We start from the raw sequence: 22,654 nt of genomic DNA on the forward strand, positions 1-22,654 counted from the left end.
ACATGTGTTATTACCCCTTGAATTAAGACAGAGTGAGATGATTAAAAACTTTACTCATTTTCTCTTTGTATAAAAAGCCTGAGGTGCCTGTGGATGTAACAATGGATCTGTACAGCCGCTGTGTGTGTGTGTGTGTGTGTGTGTGTGTGTGTGTGTGTGTGTGTGCGCGCGCGCGCAGGCTGTAAAAGCCTTCAGCTTTTTCAAAGATAAACATTCACAAAGCTTCTTTTGTGTCTCATGTGCATCACCTCTAGCATGTGGTGATACAGTGTCACTGGGGCCCCATGTCCAACAAAAGGCACCTGGGGAAACTACTGGAGCCACAATGGAGAGAGACTCCCATTACGCGAGTCCCTTTGCTCTCCAGAGTGGGGGCGTTGAGCTACAAATGGGTCTACCTCACTGTTATGCTGGAGGGAAGTTTGACGAAGATAAAGGAGCACGGTGTGGGGACTAAACTAACCACTTTGGGGGATATGGAAGAAGGCAATAAATCACCAATAATATGGCTCTGGTGTTTACCTAGTCAGGTCTTATCCATCCCTAGTGGTACAGCTCACACTAACAGCACTCTAAATGTTAAACACACACAGCTCAATCAGCGGACACTAGAAGCTCCTTCTCAGGGAAAAGGCTCATCTCTGTGTAGTTTCCAAACACTACAATTGGGAAACCCGCTTGGTTTTCAGCCTAAATATGAAATGACAACAGTGTAATGTTTTTGCGGGGTGAACTGTTTTGACAGATCAAAGCTCAAGCTTGTCAGCACACTAGCCTACATTGTTAAAACTGATAAAATCCAGTGGCACTCACAGCTGGGTGAGCCTCGGGAGCTGGAAGGCTTTCACGGGGATCTGGCTGATGCGGTTTCGGCTCAGTCTTAGAACCTGTAGGGTTTCGCCCAAATGGTCCAGAGCTCCGAGCTCCAACACGCTGATCTTGTTGTTACTGAGGTACCTGAACAAAGGGAAGCCACAGTGAGGTTTGTTAGAAATCTTATATTTGGAAAACACGTTATTTTGCATGTGCATGCCCATTAACATCACTTAATATTAGTTACAGAACTAAAGTTTCCTCATATAATGAATAACATATTTATCTTTAATAATTTATTTAATTTTGCTTTATTTAAGTAGCTGGTGCATGACGTGCCACAGGAATCCTCCGAGATGCTACTTACAGATCTCGGATATGGAGGCCTGCAGGGAAGCACTGTCCTCGCAGCTCAGTAATGTCATTATTGCTCAGGTCCAGGGTTTCCACAGAAAGCAGCTCCCCAGTCCGCCTGCCATCAATACTGCGAATCTTATTATGATGTCTGAAAAATAAAGAACACAAACAGAAGACATAAGGTGTGGTCCTCACTGTTACCGTGCTAAACTTTGTGTACTCTTCCCATCAGGGAAGCCACTCCAATCCCACTGGCTTCTGTAAGCCCATTCAGGAGAGAAATACACAGAACAAAGTGGTCTTCATCCACCACAAAATGTAGTACTTTAAGTGCTTCCAAACAGTGGTCTTCTTTAAACAACTCCCAAGGACAAAGAAACAGCCACAAAATCTGTCAGATGGATGGGGCCTCAGTGATGAACCAGAGCCACTTGAAGGAAGATCTTGGGGTGTTGTGAAATGGGGAGAAGGGTTACTTTAAAGGTCCTAATGAACCCAGGGAGTTTTCACACAAGGAAACCTCTATCTCTGCCGAGCTTTGTCAGTGGGTGCTAGCCTGGTTTAGCCAGAAGCCTGAGAGGAGACTGAATTTCCTCTCAGGCTGTCCTGTTTAGAGCTCTTGTTCGGAAATGAGGGTGACTCTCTTCACCCTATTCTGACCTCCTCCACATCTGTGCTCTTTATTTTGTGGAGCAGACGTGTTCCACACAGAGAGGTTGAGAAAGACAGTGATATAATAAAGAGTGAGAGAGTGATGGAGTGTGATATTTGACATTTATCCGTGTTGCAACCAAAGTGGTGTGTGTGTGTGTGTGTGTGTGTCAGGAGACTAAAGGCCTGTGTAATCTGAGTGTACATGAGATCTTTTGCTGGATGACACGTTTGACACATGACTAGGTGCTAACTAGGGTCAGGGGATCCATTTAGTACCACATCCATTGCCTGACAATTAAATTTTGTTTTTACAAAACTAAAACAAAACACATTTAAAAGACAGGAAACACAACAGAGTAACAAAAAAAGGCACAAATTTTTAAGAAGCACAAAAAAAGTAGGTGCACATAGAGAGCAATAAGCAAACTGCCACTTCATCATCTGACATGTACCACTCAAGGGAAATCTTTGCTACATGACAGAGGCATTTTTTTTTTTTTAGCTTTCACAAGCAATGTGTTTGACATCACCTTGTAAGGCAAAACCATTTAATGCTTCTAACTAGTTAATCACAACTTCCCAAGAGCCTTTTTCCAGCAAATGACACCAACTTCTTTTTTCTCTTGAATTTAAACAAAGCTGTCTGGAGTGCCACAAAACGACAGTTCCTCTCATGGCTCCAAAAGTAGTCCTGCTGCGTCATAGATTCCCATGTTAATCGCTCAACGTCTATCATGAAATTAATATAGCTGGAAGCTAATTCCCCTCCTTCATTTTTTATTACTCACTCAGGTACTGTCTGTAAAGCTGTATCTCTCCTAATTCCTGTCACAGTACTGGATGTTGGTGCTTTTTGGAGCATTTTAATGTAATTCTCTGGTAGACGATATAACCTGTTGTAAGGTACAGCCATAGGCAGCACGGATATAGGTCTGAAAAATGAAGCCAATCGTCTGATCAGGGAGGGAGCAAGACTTTCCCGATAAGTTGTTAGGCTAAGTCACTCGTTCCAGGAAATAATGAATGAAATGTTAAGTAAGAATGGCCACAATTAAACAAAACGGTGTTTCAGAAAGGAGCACATCTTTCAAAACACCAAACTAGCAATGAAAAACAACAACAACAACAAAACCCCACTCATCTTAAGGCTTCACACTAGCTGACATTAGCTGATAGCTTAGCAATGCACCCTCTGGTCTAAAATAGGGTTCTTTCACATCACATTCTTCATAATGCTAAGGTTAATCTTTCAAAAATCCACAGTGGCTTTTAAACACAGTCTATGATCCAAACCTAAGAGTATTGTCACGTGGGCCTGACTCATTCAGATTTACTGTAGATTCTTTCCAAATCTGATAATACACACTATCACCATGTCAAACCAATTCGGTTAATAAAAGGTCACGGTCTTCTTGGAAGTTAGGCAGCTTATTACTTATCAAACATCAGGGACAGAGAGATTTTAACCAAATCACGTGCAGCATCTTTAAATCAATTCACTTGACCTTTTGAGAGTTTGATAGTGTTGTATTTAAAAGGGCAGTGCGTGTGTGTGTTTCACAGAAAGTGTGAGGTGGCAGGTGCTCTACCAGGCAAACTCATCAAAACAAGGTCAATCCCTCCTCTTTTTCTAGCCTGCAGCCAGCAGATGAACACACAGACACACACACACACAGAGTCATTTATTGGTGTATGGGATGTAGGAGGGTTCAAACCACAGTGGCCCACCTGAATAAACAGTGGCAGAAATGGTTAAGGATGAGCACACATGCGCAAACACACAACACAAATAACAAACGCACACATGGACCAGAGCAACAGACAGTGGCAACAGTGAGCAACAAGAGCAAGGAAGGGAAGGGAAGGAAAGAAAGAAGGAAGGAAGGAAGCAAAGAGGTGAGGAGAAAATGAGGGGGGATTATGGGGTGAGGCAAGGTCAACAGCTGGTGACCTTCGCTGTGGAAAAACAGATCAGTCTCAAACTGGTGGGAGAGGCTGAACCCCCCCCACGTTCTTCCTCCACCGCTCAAATCAAACTTTCCCCTCCCACAGCCAGAGCCCAGCTGCACCATGTGAGAGACGGATAAAGCCTCGGCGCTCATCGTGTTTGAAGTCTGCACATACAATAGTAGCGATTATGAAAACTGATTATCATACGGCTAGTGACATTTCTGATAAAGGGGAGCTCGGTTCACCCGTGCTCCCTTTGATGTCCGGGAGTTCCTTATTCGCCTTGATTCCACTTAATTCCAAATCTCATTACCCTGCCCCATTGACCATCTGATTATCATGAGCCCGGCTCATTTTGACACTTCTTTTGATGTATGGAAAGTGCATTTGTTGGGAGGGGGATACACTAGGGTGCCCATTCTCCTGTTTCCAGTGTCATCTCTGAAGTCGATTGTTTGGCCCGTCTCTTTCCGTTTGAAGTCCACTGTCAGGACAAAGGGAGAATTATTTGAAAATCAGATCATCCAGTAGGCCATACAGATTCTATCCCAAGCTGTGTTAAAGAGCCCCTCTGAAGCAGGCGACGAGCACAATGGGAAAGTTTGTGCTGCTCTGCTGTCGCTTTGACACTCTGATTTTAAAACATTTACTTGCTTCTTTTTTGCTTGTCATCCTGCTGCCGCTTTCTGGGAGTCTGCAGGACATCAGCGGGCTCGCCAACTGTATTGTGGAACTGTGGGTGCCTGGCATATGGCCTTTGGATGATTTAGCAGAAAGTTTGACATGCTCAGATGACTTAATAGTAAACTATGTCTTTTATGTGATGATTGATGGACATCTAATCAAATCGAAAGTGACCACAAGTTTCGAACACCCCGCCATGCTTGTCTGTACCCGATCAAAAACTGCAGCAAAAAACAGGCAGACATGTAAGGAAAGGATGAAAGCACTAAAGGGAGAGCGCTACAAGAGCCACAAAAAAGGTCAAAAAAATTGAGTCTGAGTCATTTCTCAATCCATGTTCATTGAGAACAAAAGCAACTCACCTGCCCACTCGTCTCTTTTTAGCATTCCTATTATTTCCTTAGAAGCCAGGCTGATGTACTTGTTTTTAATTTTGTATATTTCACGCCCACATGAAGCAGTCAGCAGTTTCGTTCTTCACCTTCCACTGAAGGTGAATAATGAATGTACAAAAAACCCCCACAAGTGTTCGTTTTTGCAATTATTGCTCTTCATTTGGCAGAAATTTATAATGTCAAAAATCCTAGGAGCTCACCATTTATTTCAGGTTCTGTGTCAAGACACCTTCTGGATAGATCCTTTTATTCATGACTGCATACCTTGTCTGAAACAAGTCATTCGACAGACTAGAAGACTCTGAGGGAGTCAGCCTGTCAGTCAGTAGCAACCACATATAAAATGCTCTTGGGCTTTTGGAGAGTTTACTGTTTGATGAGCGGCTGAAGACAGATTATCTGTCCATTTGCTTCCCTGTGTGTTTGTATGTTTATGCAAGCCACTGTCTCACACAAACTTGTAGTCAGACTACATTCCAGACGATCTCCAACCAACGGCACGGGAACACCGCCCAGCAGCCCGAGCTGCTGCGTCTGCCAGGGTGCATGCGCACGAACGCACGAACACACACACACTAATGTTCGCACTGCAGAGGACTCAGTGGTTGGCGTGTTAAAGCACATTGGATTTACTTTTGGGAATGACACTGAACCCGAGATCACCTCTCACTTCCTTTTTCCTTTCTCTTCTGTACCCTTCCTGCTGCCTCATCCACTACTTCTCCTTTAACCATTCCTCTTTCGACATACAGTGGTGTCATCCCGCTCTGACACTACGATCTATTACTCCCTCCCTGATTTCTCATCCTTCCTCCCCTGCCTACCCTCACCCATTTTACTGTAAGCTATGTGACTGACAGCTGCAGCTGCAAGTGCTTCAGTGGGCCTTCACTTCAGCTGCATGGCTTTGTAAAAATCTGACCCTCCCACCAGCCTCCACTCCCATCAGCACTACCGGCCTTTCCCCTAGCAACAGGCTGCAAGTCAGACCCAAAAAAAGACACCCCAATCATTTGCAGGGCCTGCGACTGGACACAGTTTGTGCAAGTAAAGGTGAACTTGCTAAAGTCTGTTTTATATCAGAGGCAGAGTGAACATGAGACTGTGCTAAAACTTAAAGATACAGACCAAAAAAACCAAACAAACAAACCATGACACACAATAACAGAAGGTCAAACTTCTGATACACGTCAACAGACATCTGTTAGAGTTGAATAATCAAACCTCAGATGCTTCCCTTACCAACTGTCCACAGCTTACAGTAATATTCTGACCACATCAGTGCATCACGATAAATTCTGAGAAGCAGGCAGATGACACACAGGGAGAGGCGGACGTGTGACTCCCACAAAGATCCCTGCTGAATCTGATATGTCGATGACCAATGTAATAGGAACCAGCAGCTGTGTACTTTACTACCATGCAGCCTGCCTGCATGCCAGCAAAGTGTGAAAGAAAATACAGAGTGAAGCTAATGGTTAGCACTCGACGATGGCCGATTAACTTGCTCGTTTCAGGCTGAGCGAGTTGTGAGAATGTTTATGGATACCGCAATAACCACAACGCTGCCATATCCATTCACAGGCCAGCATCTCTACCCACATTTATTTGCCTTGTTGACTCCAATCAGTGCACTGCAGCTACATTTATATTTGCACAGTGAATTACGTAGTTCAGCTAGTTTTGTTGGTTCCATTACTGTTATTGTATACGTATATATAATTTTTGCATTAACTACTGAAAACACAAGCAATTTAGGACTACAATGGAATATTTTTTCTTGCTGTTATTGAACCCCCTTTGGCAAGCCCCGCCCCCGTTTTATCACTCTGAGCTGAGGGGCTAGGCGCTGCATTCGTCACATGCTCTGCACATGTGTGGAGCATGTGCAGAGAGGCCACCACTGCTCAGCACTCACGAGGAGAAACATCCTCAGAATACTGATTATTTCTATTTGTTAACAAACGTTCAGGGAAGCTGTTGCACTTTGTTTTAGAAGCCTGCTATGTAACTAATCAGTACCTACCTGCTTTAAGTAACATCCTGAGAAAACAATGTGTCAGAACTCTGTTATTTCCCTCTATTACTTTGCATTGCATTAACTTGATCTTATTATGAATAATATTAAAAATAAAAAAAAATAAAAAGATCACATATTTCTGTGGGCTTGCCTCAATCACTGCTTTCGCCATCTTTTAGCAGCGTGAATAAAGTTACCGAATTACCCCCACTTCATCAATTTCCTTCAATTGCAAAAAAAAAGGAAAAGAAAAAAAGACACCGCTGAGCCCACGTTTGTGACAAACACAAGCGCACACACGCCCTTTCCAAATACGGCCGTAAATCTGCAGCAAGATGCCAGCACAGGCAGTCCCCCCCCCACAGCACAATTTCACAACTGGGAGCAACGAATTAGAACTATATACGAGCTGACACTCCAAACAGACAGCACCACTCACTGCAGACAAGCCCACATAGAAAGGTAAAAGGACTGGTCGCTCACTCCACCACATGCTAATCCGTGAAGACAGAAATTCGTACTGACACCAGCTAATTTAAATGCAGTCGAGTCACATTTGTGGCTACCTTCACATGAATTCAACATTACTTCTGAGATGCAAAGGCCTATTCTTTCTCAACATATGTCAACAGACTATTTAAAAGCACGCCAGTGAGGCAACTGACCTAAGAATACAGTAACAGAAGCCCTCTGCAGACATGGGATACATAGGCATGGCTGGCTTCATCAATCTATTAAAATTACTAAAAGAGCAATATTTGCTGCGCGCTTTCAGACGTGAGTGTGACCACATTCTCTAACGTTTAACTCTCTTTGCTGTTGTCACTGTTTGTGAGTCTGTGCATGTGTGTGTGTGTTGCAGCTGTGAACACACAGGGGCACCTCACACACAGGCTACAAGGGAAACATCTCTCTTTTGGAGACAGGTTTTTCTCTTCTGGTGCCATGTTAATCAGTAAGTGTAGTAATACTCACAGGTAGAGGGACACAATCTTGGATGCAGCCTGTCCTAAATCTGGTATGGAGGTCAGCTCATTGTGGTCTAGCCGACTGAAAGTTACAAACACAGAGAAGAAGAGGGTTAGAGAAGCAAACCGCTGATAAAGGAGCACCCTTAAAAATTGACAAATATATATATATATATATATATATATATATATGCACACATATTTATACACACGCACAGATATCTACACATATTTAGATATGGTTGTTGTAACTCATTTCAGTCAAAGCACGTATAAATCAAGAGATAGGACTTTTCACGTCTGCTGCACAGCAAGTGGCAAGTCATCCTTTTAAAAACTGAAAATAACATGGGAGTAAAACAGATGTCCGGGAGCGTATGACTGGCCGGCTGGCCTGCCAAAGATGTCACCAGTGTGTGTATCACCAGTACGTTCCTGTATCTGTGTGTGTGCGCCTTGTGTACTGGCGCTGAGTGACACAAAACCAAGCCCTCTCCTCACCATATAAAATATTTACAAGGCCAGTGTTGGCCACAGTATCAGGTGGTGGGGGAGAGGGCTTAATATAGAAAACCACCACTTAATTCTCAATTGGACTTAGTTCAAGGCAACACATATGAGAATGCTGCTCGGAAGCGGAGCGGCAATGATGGGAGATCATTCATCATCATCATTTTTTTTTTTTTAAATGTTTTACAGGTGACACTTTAAACATTTTAAACACAGAGAAGATTCAATCCAGCAGGGCCAAACACATTTACTGAAAAGGGTTTGGGAGATTTTAAGGACACTCTGTCAGCAGAAACCATGAGTGCTCTGCGGGTGACTACTTACAGCTCTCTCAAGTTGGGAAGGTTGGCAAAGGCTTCAGGACTGATGGAAGTCAGTTTGTTGTGGCCGAGATTTCTGAAAACATACAAAAAGTCGCTCATTACAAGACAGGAAACAACAATTATTTGAAATACCCGCAGGGCAATGGTTTTTCACATCTTTTATTGCTTTTGTCCTTGGCATTTTTCAGCACTTTAAATAAGGATCCTGATCAATAGCAGCAATTATGTTTCCCATTTGACAAACATCCTCATCTGTCCACATTAAGTATGCCTGAAAACACTGCAGTACATAAATTTACGCCAGCCTTCAAGGAGGGCCTGGATCGATACCATCGATACAGAGCGTCTCTCTCCTGGCTCACTTTCCAAACATTACCCACAGGCCATTCATCTGCAGCAGTCAATTTGCACTTTCAGCTAACGGTGTATTTAATAGCTGGCACTTGACTTGTACAGAAGCTTATTAGTGAGCGATTTGTCCAGTGATACAGCCTTACAGCTGTTAAGAGTGCGGGCAAAAAAAAAAAAAATTTTAAAGTGGGGATTTGGTGGGCACACCTAACACACCTTTGCTTTTTCACCGAGATTCCCACGCCGTATGAATCGAGTTTATCTCGCGTAGACAAGTGCTATCTGTGTCACACACTTGCCTCCTGCCTAGCTGGCATGTCGCCTGCCTGTTGGCAGAGCAGGCCGCAGTGAGAGCGCTGTTTGTGTTTGCGTGGTGGGGTTAGGCTAGGCGAGACAAAGGGAGCCCACAGCTCCGAGCCGCCTGCCTCCCGCCCCTCCATCCCTCTGTCCAGACGTGAGACGGCCCAGGAATGTTTCACAGGCCTGCCGAGAGATGGCTACTTGTTCCCAGAGTCTGGGGACACTTTTACCTGATGTAACGCATTCCTCATTCTGCTCTTGTCCCACAGTGGCCTTAAAAGCCCACAGACTGGACAGCGACAGATATTTTTTTTAAAGATAAATTTGAAGCTAAACAAACAAAACAAACACAAAAAAAACCTGCTATTTTCATACTTCATGCTCACTACACTTTCTCTTAAACAATTTACGCCCATCAGTCTCAATAGCCATCTCACTTGACAGATTTCCCTTTCTTGTCTTCTGTGCTCAATTGCAGATAATGACAGTCTTTTCCCCCCATTTCTTTCTCTCAAAGTGTATGTGTGAGACGAGATAATAGCAGAGCGTGTGTCTGCCCTCAGGGCTGACAGAGAGGTGTGTATGCATGTCTGTGTCATGATCGTTTACTGGGGCACCTCCCATTCAGGCTTAGATCGCTAAATTATTGTTCCCTGCAACGGGAGGAAATTACCTTGTTATGGCGAAGCCAAAAAACAACACACACACACACAGAGTCCCCATTGATCGCCTTTGCCTAGAGGCAGGTATAATGAGCCAAAGATACACCCAACACTGACAGCATGAGAGGCAGTGCCGTCATCTGGACAAGCTATCAGTAGTTTCTAATCAACCTGCATTTGGCACAAAATAGCAGGAGAAATTTCAGCAGTCGACACTGCATTACAAGCAAGTAAAAGATTTATCCAAAAACTGTCACAATCATGGAGCTTTGTTAATATCTAACTTTCATATTTAATATTGAATTAAGCAGAGAAAATTGACTGCAGATATGATACTCAAGGTTTAAAATAAGGAGAAGGGTAAAGCAGGATGAAGGACTGACTAAAGAAACAAAGTCGAGGTTGGGGGATAAACCTGTCGCGCTAGTGCCAAAGGCCACAGCAGCAAACAAAACTGGCCTTTTATGTGTGTATACGCAAGCACGCCTGTGCCTTTTTTCTCAGTCACCTATGGTATTTACACAACTCTGTCTTTTCCTTCCCACTTCATTGAAACAAATCTGTTTTCTTGCCTATCAGATGAGATAAGTTTCACAGTATTTTAACACCTACTGTAAAGGAGGCGATGGTGATGATAAGGGCTGGGTTCTCTCCCTCTCCAACCCCCATCGCCACCACTGCACACGCACACGCACACACACACACACACACACACACACACACACACACTCCCTCATATGGCAGGAAAGAAGGAGGGAATGTGACTCCAGCTTTAAGCATTGTTAATGCTTTCCAGAAAGTGACCTTGCACTCATGCAGTTTCTGAAAGAATTTGCTGCATCGGGTAAGAAAAATACAAGTCTTTGAGTTTTTGACTGCTCCGCGAGTGGAGAGACGCAGACGCCAACACTAACAGAAACAAACATGCTCAGAAGAAGAAGAAAAAAGTACTATCCAAATATCCTCTCAAATGCTAAACTGGGTTTAGCGTTCCATAAACCTCTGCAAGTTTATGCTGTATAATTCAACCAGCTGGAAAACGAAGTGTAGCTGTGTTTTATTAAACATGGCAAACACTCCTGCAATTTACCTTAAAAAAAACTGAGAATGGTTCAAACACTGCATTCCATTGTGTGGTACAACTACTTCATAATGGGCAGGACTGTTTGACATTAGTCAGCAGGATCAAACTCAAAAGCACTCTCAGCCAGGTACTTAGCCAAAGAAAGTGTGGGAAAATCTAAACGTTGAATCAAATGCTAATTTTCCCACTGACTTCAATTTGTTCTGATGAATGTGCTGCTGCCAGTAAAACATTTTGGACAATCAAAAAGGGGCACAATTAACATTCATCACACAGTCTACCAGTGTTTTCCCTCAGATTTTGAGTCCTTTGGTGTGCGTGGGCGAGTTTATGTGCAGGAACAGCTTTTTTAATTATTAAAGATTATTTTATCCTCCAAATAAATAACTGAACAATACAGTCTGCTGCCTCTTTAGTTACTCGGATGTACTTTCACTCTGCCGTCTTTAGTGAATTGCACCTAAAAATTGTAGTTTTTGCTCACAACAACCCCGCCAAGTCAACTTTCAGTACCCTGAAACACTTAAAGACGGGACATATCAAAGGTTCTTTATGAAACAGCAACAGACATACTTCAATTGACAACATCCTAAGCTGGTCGACTTAACAACTAGTTGGAAGGTTTGACTCAATCTGAGTATACCTGGGAAGGAACTCTTCAAAAGCAAGCATGATAAACTCAAGAAAGGCCTGCTCCATAGAGCAGGTGTCTTAGAAAGAAAAATGGAGCCTAGTGCCTGCAGAAGACCATCACTTCTGGACTGTGTAGCCGATGTGACACATAAAACTCATTAAAAAGCTTTAAAAAATTGCTTCGTTATGGGTACTGTGGGAGTAGTGGAAGCCTGTGAGTAGTGGAGTGATGTCATAGCGTATGACACTACACTTGTAAGTCAGCACATAGCCTGTGTGTGGGAGACGAGATGTGAGGAGGGAGGAAGAGTGCAGGGACTTACACATACAGAGATACATCATCATTATCTTTTCCCATTTCTATCGTAGATAAATGCAGTGTGAACTTTGCTCGCTCAAAGTGTGAAGTGATGTCAGGGATGAGCCTTCTGTAGTCCAGTTGTGAGACAAAAGCTCTTTAATGTGGTCGACTTCATGGCATCGTAAAACTGGTCAAATAATAACCTGCGTGTCAGAGAGCCAGACACACAGACACACATACACACACCGACGCTGCTCTTCCTGTCATTAAAGGCCAGTTTATAGCCCGGCAACTGCAGTGAGAGTGTACACAAAGCTAACACCAGCTCCCGGCCACCATTTTACACACAAGTCATACAGCGAATGAGAAGTGGGGCCGGTATCTTATCAGTTTCGACAAGGTTAAAAGCATAAACTGGCCGACAAGCGTTACTATAAAAGTGATAAATCTGACTCGTTAAAATCGGAGCAAAGAAACACAGTAAATACCAGATCCTTGGAAGGGGGGGCAAGGAGAACTTAGGTGCAAGATCAGAGAGACGTAGTGCTGATGGGCTCAGCATATTTTACCATTTGCATTACAGATACTCACTGCCCCCACACACATAACTCAAAGAGGCTGCTCCTGCCTTTGAAATCAGCCCGACTGGGAGCGTGACTCTGAAGTTTTCCGATGCAGGCACATCTTGGGGCCATGTGCAGCCCCATTGTGAGTGCTGCCGCTTTGGGGTTATAGCAGGAGATGAAGCAGTGCACTCCAAACAAACCAGGACAAGGTTGGGGAAAGTTTCTGCAGCAGCCCGAGGCGCTGCTTGAACCCACGGCTGGGCCCACAGACCCGAGACTGGGCACTCCATATGAGAAGCACAAACCCGTTGATGCCGTCTGCACAGCAGGCAAACCAAGGGTTTAATGCAGGAGCATGCTCCTGCCGTCTAGTGTGATAACAGTGTAATGTTTTACAAATGGCGCCATGCTAGATCATTCCGAGTACAGGGAAATGAGTGTCCCAAATTAATCTTGAAGAATAACATAAACACTGTATTGTTGTACTCCTGTCTAGTAGTCTGGCCTAATGCTCTTAACTTCAAAGTGAAGAAAAAGACAGACAGTTTTTCATTCGTTAATTTCCTTCCCTACTGATGTTTATTTTATTAGCAGAACAATAATTACCCATGATAATAATGATTACGCATGAATTTGTGGTTGTTTTGGGATTTAGGTTGATGCTGTTTTCTACAGTATCAGAAAGTACAGAGGCCAGGAGGACAAAAAAAAAAATCTGGCCCAAGTTAGCACTCCAATCTCCCCTTGTGTCTCGAAGGGCTGTCTGTTTTCTGGGGTGAAGCTGCTTCACTTGCGCAGTACCTCTCACTCTTTCCAAGTCACACTTTTTTCCCCCCCCAAACATCTTCTCCAGATTCCCAAACTCTTACCAGATGTACAGAATTCACAGATGATTCACTGATCAAGCCCACTTTGTAGATACTGACTTCAGGGTAGAGGGAAAAGAGGAAAAAAAAAGAGAAAAAAAAAACTTGGCGCCCTAAAGTGTCTTCACAAAAGAGCCATCTATTCTGCTGACTGAATTCCTGTCGAATGAGTTGTGGCAGCAGCTGTTTGATTGTCATTACAGCCAGTGTGAGGCTATGAGCTCATTCCATATCTCCATATTAATGTCAGACTTTATCTGCTCTTATTAGAGTAGAGGATCAAGCTTTAGCCATTTCTTCCTAATTTGTTCACAGCTAATGCGTTACAAGAATCATCTCAGCCGGTTAAAAAAAAACACAAGACTTCTATTTAATCTTCCATCTAAGAACCACCAATACTTCTACTAACCTGAACATCTAACGGCCTGATGAGGGAGGAAAAGTGACGCGGGCCTGATAAAGATCACCTCCAATGATAATATCATCCTAAAGCCTTCTAAACACTCAAGTTAGGTCTACAAAATATCTGCCAGACATGAAAGTCGCAAGGCCAGCAAAACTATGACAATAAACAAACTTGGTATAATCACCAATACCACAAGATTACAAGGCTGCGTAGCGAGAAATGCCCTAGAAACCACAAAGGGCTCAGCCCTGCTGAGTGCTGTTGCTGTATCTCTGCCCCAGCTGCTCAAATGTTGATGTGTTTAAGCAAGAGATGAAACATTTCTGCACTGTGGTGTTTATACATCAGTCAGTCCCAACATAAAATCCAAAATCCCTGACAGTATAAATGTCCATGATGGAAACAGTAAACCCAGGGCGAGCATAGTACTAGTGGTTAAACCTATTTTGTGTGTCTATTAATAGCTTAGATGAAGCAAAACATTACCTGAAAATAAAAGTGTTATTTCTGCATATATGTGGCAGTCAAGTAAATGGCTGTGTAACATGCAATTTCCCTTGGGTTTCCACTGTGTGTTCTAACATGTGTGACAGTGGTTGAGGTTTCTGACCACTGACAGGACTTTCACCAACTAGTGGAGCTGAGATTCAGTAAGCAGAAGCAGACTGTGGCATTAACAAGACACGTCCGCTTAGTGCATCCCTCTCCACGAACCCTCCTACTTCCTCAGGCTAGGTGATCCAGAGTTACACCCCCCAGTAACCAGTCTGCAATCGACCATCTGGGCTCTCCATCCCGAAACCACCAACACAAACCTATTTCCTGAGGTAGAAGCCAAAAACCAGCTGTTGGGGGTAGCGTTTACCAATAAGGCTTTAAGTGAGGTTGAAGGCTACACTTTGGGGATGACTTGCAGCAGAGAGTTTGGCCAGCACATGTAAAAACTTGGGAAACCACTAGCAAAATGCCACATTACACAGGGGGTCATTTGAGAGCAGGCGAGTGATTCAAGGGCTCAGTATTCAAATGAAAAATATATATGTAGAAAAGATGTAACTTTCCATCACAACAAATAGCAAAAAGAAAAGACGGAGAGACGCTGGCAAACAGACACCCTGCATCTGCTTTATCTCTATCCCAGCACGGCAATCGCAGCCAAAATCTGTAATGCTCATGCTTTTATTTACTAGCAAAATCCCATTATGCCAGTGGCACAGTGGGCAAAAATGCTTTTAATACACATTACTGTGGCTGCAAATAAGATAAGACACCACTCCTGAGAGGGAATATGTGACTTTGTGAGAGTAAACTTGCTTTAAATGTTGTTAGGCTATTCATCAATCAGAAACAATAGGCAAACATCTGAGAGTGGTGGACAGTTTGTTAAATGTTACAAGCACTGATGTAAAACAGGAAAGGACATGTGCAACGAAGAAGTTCATAACCGCAGAGGTTTCAAAGAGGTTGGATGTCCAGGCTGTTAGGCATTCACTCATAAAACGGGGGGGGGGGGGCATAAAGCATTCTAGTGTGATCAATAGTGATCAATTTTACTGCTATACAGTAATCAGTGATCTAAAATAACAAAAAGTAGCTAATACACTTCTTTTTAAGGGTGCACTTCCACACCTGGTCAATCACACATTTTTCCCTTAAAAGTTTGAGTCTCATTTGTCTCGGTTCTTTCTGTGGCCCAGGCAGGATGTGCTAACATCTTTTGTTTCCCTGAATCCGCCATCAAGGCCACTTTCTCACAAGATCCTGAGGAGAGATTATTTTGACAACTGGAAAGCATTACTGTTTTCTCTCCACCGAGGGATGTGGACTCTGTGGACTTGGGGCTGCTAGTAATTGATGAACTGCAGGATAACACCGGTCCCACTGGCCACTTGTCTTGACTGGACAAAAAGCTCATCGGCTTTTCCAGATCCATTCTAATAAACTACACTTTTTATACATTTTCCCTGACTGAGTAACACAGGGAACAACTGCAAGAGCTGCTTTGGTTGGGGCTTTAACCTGACATTATACAGTTCTATTAACACAACGTGTAAAAGAAAAATGTTGCTGCAATCATTTGCTGCCTAAAAGCTTTGAAATTCTCCAACATCTTGGTGAAGGTATGATAACTCTCTCCAAGAGCAGCTTCCTCAAGTGCGCTGCTGTGTCATAAGAGCCATGGTTCATTACTGTAATCCCAATTTAAGCCCCTGCGTGAGGATAATTGCACCAGCTAAATGACAGCGCTATCGTTCTTCACCCACACAAAAGGGTGGGAAATGTTCATTTATTTGCTGCTTGAACCATGTTCATTTTACAGACAGCAGAGCAGAGGGTTGAAGAGTTAAAAGCTTCCGACTGTAGCATGCACGCTGTATGGAGGGTGCTTGTTGTTGTGGATTAACAGCCTCTGCTCGTTTACCTCAGGTGATGATGAGATTTTTCCTTTAAGGGAAGCCTCTGCACTACGCACTAGAGTGAGAAAAGAAAACTGGTGTGGGTGCCTTGTGTTTATTGACAACTGCCAATGCTGCCTTTTCTTGCACCACCACTGCTGCTCCCTCCCCGGGGGGAAATCATAACAATGAACTGATTCCACACTGATTACTTGGCTAAGATGCCCGAAGGTGGAGATAGACAAGCACACTTTGTTTGAAACCAGGGACTGTGCACACTGACTCTTTCAGCTCTTTTGACAGGCTAAAACTATTATTGTTGCACTGTACCACAGCCCCTGCTCTATCTTGTCTTTTTCAACAATACCAAAGTTTCCCTTTCAGCTGTGCACATCATGCACCACACACGCTCTCTCGTGCACAGCAATGAAAAATAACCTTCCAAACTGCTGCATACCCTAAGATAAAATAAAATAAATTGTTTTCACAAAAGTGGACAGAGTTGGCGCAAGGTTCACTATGGGCCACAGGTGAAATTGTCCGTACTTGCCTCTTTGGGTTTACGGTAATCATCCACTAATCTGGCTCATTTACGGACCACAGAGGCAAAGAGCTGGTTCCCTTTGAGTTAGCCGCCAGCACAATGTGACTATCTCAAGTGGTGTGGAAATATGCAACCTAGGTGTTTTAAAAGATAATTCAAAGCCATAAAGCCATTCCCTTTGAAAACAACAAAGATTGCGGGTCCTTAAATCTCTGCCTGATAAGGTTTGGACGAGATAACAGAAGCCGACTTGGAGCGGCACAGGGCTTGCGCGGGGACCCTATCTTCACACAAACCAAAAGGTCCAGTGCAGCCGTTTCAGATGGGACATTTGTCCCACAATACATGATCATTGTCCAAGAGGACAGGGCAGTACTGTGAGTCTGCGTGCATGCATGATAAACAGCATCTGCACTTGAGAACGGCTAAGAGGTGCTTCAGGGCAACGGGGCTACTCAGGCACAAGTGCCGTTATTCGTGTTTTTTGAAGACTTTTTAAAGCCATTGCATTCCTGACTACATGGGGCAAGACAAACTGCGTCAAACAGGAACCTGGGAGCCAGAACAGTCCTAAGGCCTTTATCTAAATTCCCAGGAATACACACACACACACACACACACGAATACTAAAAAATCTCAAAGGTTTAAGGATTTGTAAAAGTCACTGAAAACAGTGGGTGCAATATACTCCAGTGAGAAACAACATGTCAACAGGGAGGACAGAGAGCAGTGTTGTCTGTAAGTAAACTATCTAATTCAGTCTGGTAAGTGCTTAAGTTCCCCATACATTGGGGGATGTTTTATAAAAATGTGCCAAATTAGCTCATTTCCTAAATGATCTGGCAGACAGAGTTTCATTTGTTGTCAGCTTTACTTCCAGGAGCTGGTGACTTTCCCAAGAAATTGAATTTATGAAGTGAATCTAGCGAGACAGAAAGGGGAATCAGGAAGATACCTGTCATAAGTCTCACTGAGTAATGACGGTTAATTTGTTATGACATGTTTGGGTCTATTTGTTTGCTCAGGCTGCAGGGACTGTTTGCTCACTCTAACACTGGAAACATGAATACACCTTCAGATAGATGCAACCGAAGGCACATGTGCCAGACACGGAGTGATAAATCTTTTTTTTTAAGCATGAAGATAAACCAGAGCCTGGAACATTCAATTACATCTCTAAAAGTAAGTGCGTTATAAAATACAGAATGACTTGAAGTTAACGATCTAATTCACAAAGCAAAGCATTTGACACCCTTTTAAGTGCAGACAACTTGGAATACACGTTTGCGCACGTGGCTCTTCTCGCGATAACAAAAACACCTGTTAACCTACTTTGAATAAAACTCCCTAAGCCTGACTATTTACGCAAAAATAAAAAAAAAACCCATCAGCAGCAATGCCCGAGCTACACAACAAGTCTTTCCACATCGCATCTGGCCAAGTGTCAAACTCACAGATGCTTTTATTTGTTTGGGGGGGGACAATGTTGTGAAAGATTATCCGATTTTCATTTATGAACAGCATGAAAAACAAAAAAGCTCAAGTGGAGTTACAACATGATGTTCAGCGTCTGCCTGTGCAAAGTTTTAATGTTCCGTGACTTTCTAGAGGCGCAGGGGGCCTCCGGGGTACTTTGACGGGGTAACTAACTGCAAACAAAACGCGCGGGGGGGGGAGAGTTTTGTTTGCTTACATACAGTTAGAAAGGAGGCACGGGCATGGCTTCTATGACAGCTGCCCGTCACTCCCCCCTCTGTTTTAGTTCATAGGCAAAACTATGCAACTCTAAGCAGAACCACAAAAATCTTCTCTGACGGGATTCCTGGGGAGAAGCCCCGTACCAACAGGGGTCCTCTGCTTCAAAGCTGTGCTGTCGGCGTGTTTAAGCAAATAAAGCCCTAACACTCTATGCTGCTGTCCACGTTTTTACACTGTTATCCCGTTATGGGCTGGTCAATAAATAGGTTAGGGCAACTAAGCGCTTTACTTACAAGGAAACAGTCCGAACTGGAAGGTCCAAAGGCGTCGCCGTCAGCTCCAGATTACTACAGTCCACTGAGTCTCCACTGCAGGTACAGTTCTGGGCACACGGTGTGTCTGAACTCAATCCGTAACTTTGAAAGAATTCGACCGACAAAATTAAATAAAAAACACACCGAGACAGATATCCAAATCGTCCCAGGAAGGCCGCCATTTTGTATCCAGTTTTAATAGCGCGGCTGCTGAGCTCTCTCCCGGTGCCCACAACCTGGTGTCTTTAATGTGGCTTCGAAAAAAAACGAAAGCTCGTTATAACGCATTAATTGTCCTCTTGTACTAAAGATGCAAGCATGGACAACTTTGGGGCAGCCAAATGTTTTCCGTCCCAGAAACATTCATCTCTGACACAAGTCCCCCACTTCCAACTTTCTCCTCTAGCGTCCGAGGCGGGCTAAAAAAAAAATAATGAAAGGTAAATCACGGACTAGCAGCGAAACTCGGCTACAGTGAACTCCTTTAACTCTCTAAACTTAAATGTAAGTTTTGAGAGTTTGTGCATAAAAGGCTAAACGTAGTTTGTCAGTAGTGATATTGCTTTTGCCGACCTCTGAAAACATGCAACAGTCAGACGTTAAAGGACACTGCGCCCGTACACCTCTCAAAGTAACAGTTGATCAGCGGAGTAGCACAAAAAAGTAAACACTAAGCAAAAGAAAACTGCCAGACGAAACCAGAAATTTGAATATGCAGGAAATAATTTCGGGCTCGCAGGAACAGTGGTGAAAACTCCAGCGCTGGTCTCTCAAGCCGAGCGTTGCATGTCGTCCATACCGCGGCGGTCGAATACATCCAACTTTGAAACCCCCGCACGCCCGGTGTTCTCAACCAGCAGCTTATCAGGTACAGTCTGTGGTCACAAAATCTCGACGATGCGATTAATAGCTAAATTGAGTACCCCCTCCTCCTCCTTCTGAGCGTTCAGTACCACCATGAGTTTTTTTCCCCTTACCCAGTTACTTTTCCTTTTTTTTCCTACGGGACCTTTCGGTAATCCCATGTTGGAAACACAACAGCAATTCAATGGTCCTCCCCCGGCTCGCTTGTGATTGGCTGGTGAGAGTTGACGGCCGGGTTACGGCCTAACCTCATTGGTCGTTGCGGGTTCTCACTCCCTCGCGAAGTTGGAGAGCCTTTGAGCAGTTGTCACTCAGCGGTTTCTGGCCCCGCCCATGTTTCCCACCCCGGGGTGTGAAACCGCACCACCTCCTCTCACTCTCACTGCTTCTTAAAGAGACAATCGCCCAGATCAAGCTCTGTAATCGCATTATAACAAGCCGTAATAACATAATTGGTTTGAAAGCCCGATTTAAGTATTTGTTAGTAAGGCTGACATCAAGATTTACATACAGAAGAAAGAGCGGGGAAGCTGATTATAAGCAACTGGCTGTATTCCCCCTCAGTCACGGGCATTTAAAGGAGTTTCTGTAAAATACGATAAAGTTCCAGCTGGAGTAAGTTGAATTGTGAATGTGCATTTGCTTGTGTGAAGTTTGTGTATGCATGAATATTAACAATTGTGGAATAGTAAGTACATTTCTCTTTCCAAGTGAACACCTCAGTTGACTGTTGCCTAATAAAAACAACAAAAAAAACCCTTATGTCTCCACTCCACTTGAGAGAACAATTGCACTTTGCAAGTGTTCAGATGAAGAACAGAATCCAGCAGTGAGTTCTGTTGTGGAAGTAATTTAGACATTTTACATCACTTAAAAATAACAATACTACAGAAATACTCTGTTTAAAAAGTTCAAAGTTTGCAAGTTTTAAAATTCTATACGTCTAGTGAAAGTAGATACTTATCAGGCTCAAATCAAGCTTAAATTAATTGCTATCAAAATTTCAAAATAAAATATATTAATCTGGTCCAGTTTTCACTCTGTGATAGGTGTGATTGTCTCCAACCTCCCATCACCCTGAAATAGATAAGTGATTTAAAAAAAGGATGGAAAGGTGGTTGGATATTACTCTGTTTACCGATAGACGATTGTGCAAACATCATTAACAGTGGTGACTGTGGTGATGATTCCACCTATGTATATGTTATCTAATCTAATCTACTCTAATCATTTTTATCTCCTAATTCTAATCCAATCATAATTAAATGTATTTAATCTTAAATAATAACATCTCACATATAAAACAGTGGAGAAAAATACTGGATTTGCTTCCTAGTAGTGGAGCATAAAAATGTGTAAAGTCAAAATACTAAAAGTGCAGTAAAAGCATAATCAAATATACCTGTATTTAAGTTCTCTCAGGTACTCCAGGTTCATCCCACAGGTTAACTGGTGGTTCTAAATTGTCTGTAGGTGTGAGTGTGAATGGTTGCCAGTCCTTTTGTTGGTAGAGAGTGATGAACTGGCAACCTGTGCAGAGTCTACCCTGCCTCTTGCTCCATGACAGCTGGTATAGGTTTGTACAGGCCCTTCTGTGACCCTGAATTGGATAAGCGGACAAAAATGTATGAATGTACTTAAGTGTGGTGCATGAGTAAAGCCTACTTACATTCCAAGTAGCTCAAATTGGCTCCATATTGACACACTGTCAATACACTGTAAGCAATTGAAAGGCCTCTTATAAAATTCTTAACATAATGTGATTAAATTATCCATTTATTTTTGATCTTGCTGATAATATTGCACAATGACTTTGAATGGGGTGTCTTTAAAATTAGTTGTGATTAAGTATAGCATCCTTTTTCATAACCATCTGCGAAAAGCTGCAAATGTTTTGTGTACATGTGCCTGACAATTTGCATACACAATCACACGCAAAGTGGATGTGTATGGGCCTGCAAAGACAGCCATACACATGTGTGTCATTTGTCCATCCAGAATAATCGTTCACCATTTGAGCATGCCAAGTAATGGCCACATGATAGCACAAAATTTTTCCCAAGTGTTGAAATCATATTTGCCCCGTGTCTCAAAAATGCACATCTGTGATAAATCAATGCCCCCGTCAGCCTCCCGGCCCCTTGTACGCTTTTTTTTTTTCTCGTCACATTTTTTTTTCTCAGCACTGAAAGATAAGTATTGATTGACTCTGTCGGAGCTATTGTGATCGCTTCGTGTTGGGAGAAATCCCAGATTTCTTTGCTATTAATCACAGTAGCAAGGACATAGATATTCACACCTGGAGCACTGCAGGCAGTTTAGCAGCGCGGTTCCTTTCCAGTGAATAAGAAAAGGTTTCGCATTGCACCATGTGTATGAGTGAGCGCTGTGGCCTACAGGTGAGGCCTCCGGCTCTTGGAAGCGAGGAAAATATCTGCAAAATGAGACACTGTTAAAACATGACTTTAGTGGTGATGGAGAACTACAAATTTCTATAGTTTTGTCCAGAAACTGCATTTCTTTTAGACTGTTCTTTGGAGTTGTGAAAAGTCATTCAAATATTTTAAATGCTTGATATCTCACTAATTTTCAAGAAATATCATGAAATTGCCTCATTAAAATGTAATATAGTATTTATATCTATTTGTTTGATAAGAAATGTATTTAGAAAGTAAATTCCAGTTATTTATTTCTATTTCTTAGGAATATATGGTGTAGCATTAAATCATGTCTTTTTTCAGTATATTTTTAATTGATACTCAGTAATTAGTATATAAATAGTAAACTATATAAATATCAAATCGCTAGAGTTTATTATATTGGACTTCCAGCCACTGAACTGCTATTTAAACGTCCTTATTCAATACCATCTACCATCGCAGCTATGCCACAAATGCCCAGCCCAGCAAACGGGGTATTTGGACCAGGTACTTTGGGGCTCTATTTTGAGTGGACTGTTGACTTGTCTCTTAATGTGATTTATCTGGTGGATAAC

The 22,654-nt window shown here is 42.9% G+C and overlaps 1 protein-coding gene across 2 annotated transcripts in view; it reads right to left on the reverse strand.

The window, feature by feature from the left end:
- lrig1 (leucine-rich repeats and immunoglobulin-like domains 1) overlaps positions 1-19,766 on the reverse strand; it is a 34,043-nt gene extending 14,277 nt beyond the window's left edge. For both annotated transcript variants that reach the window (XM_019358690.1, XM_005450275.2), the window contains exons 1-5: positions 18,775-19,766; positions 8,676-8,747; positions 7,849-7,923; positions 1,181-1,318; positions 814-957 (exon numbers count right to left, since the gene is read on the reverse strand). In XM_019358690.1, the coding sequence (XP_019214235.1) occupies positions 814-957; positions 1,181-1,318; positions 7,849-7,923; positions 8,676-8,747; positions 18,775-18,977 (632 nt within the window). In that variant the 5' untranslated portion in view covers positions 18,978-19,766. The remainder of the gene's footprint in view (positions 1-813; positions 958-1,180; positions 1,319-7,848; positions 7,924-8,675; positions 8,748-18,774) is intronic.
- Between the last annotated feature and the right edge of the window lie 2,888 nt (positions 19,767-22,654).

This window comes from Oreochromis niloticus, linkage group LG5 (genome assembly GCF_001858045.2).
Source record: "Oreochromis niloticus isolate F11D_XX linkage group LG5, O_niloticus_UMD_NMBU, whole genome shotgun sequence".
In the NCBI taxonomy this organism is placed as follows: domain Eukaryota; kingdom Metazoa; phylum Chordata; class Actinopteri; order Cichliformes; family Cichlidae; genus Oreochromis; species Oreochromis niloticus.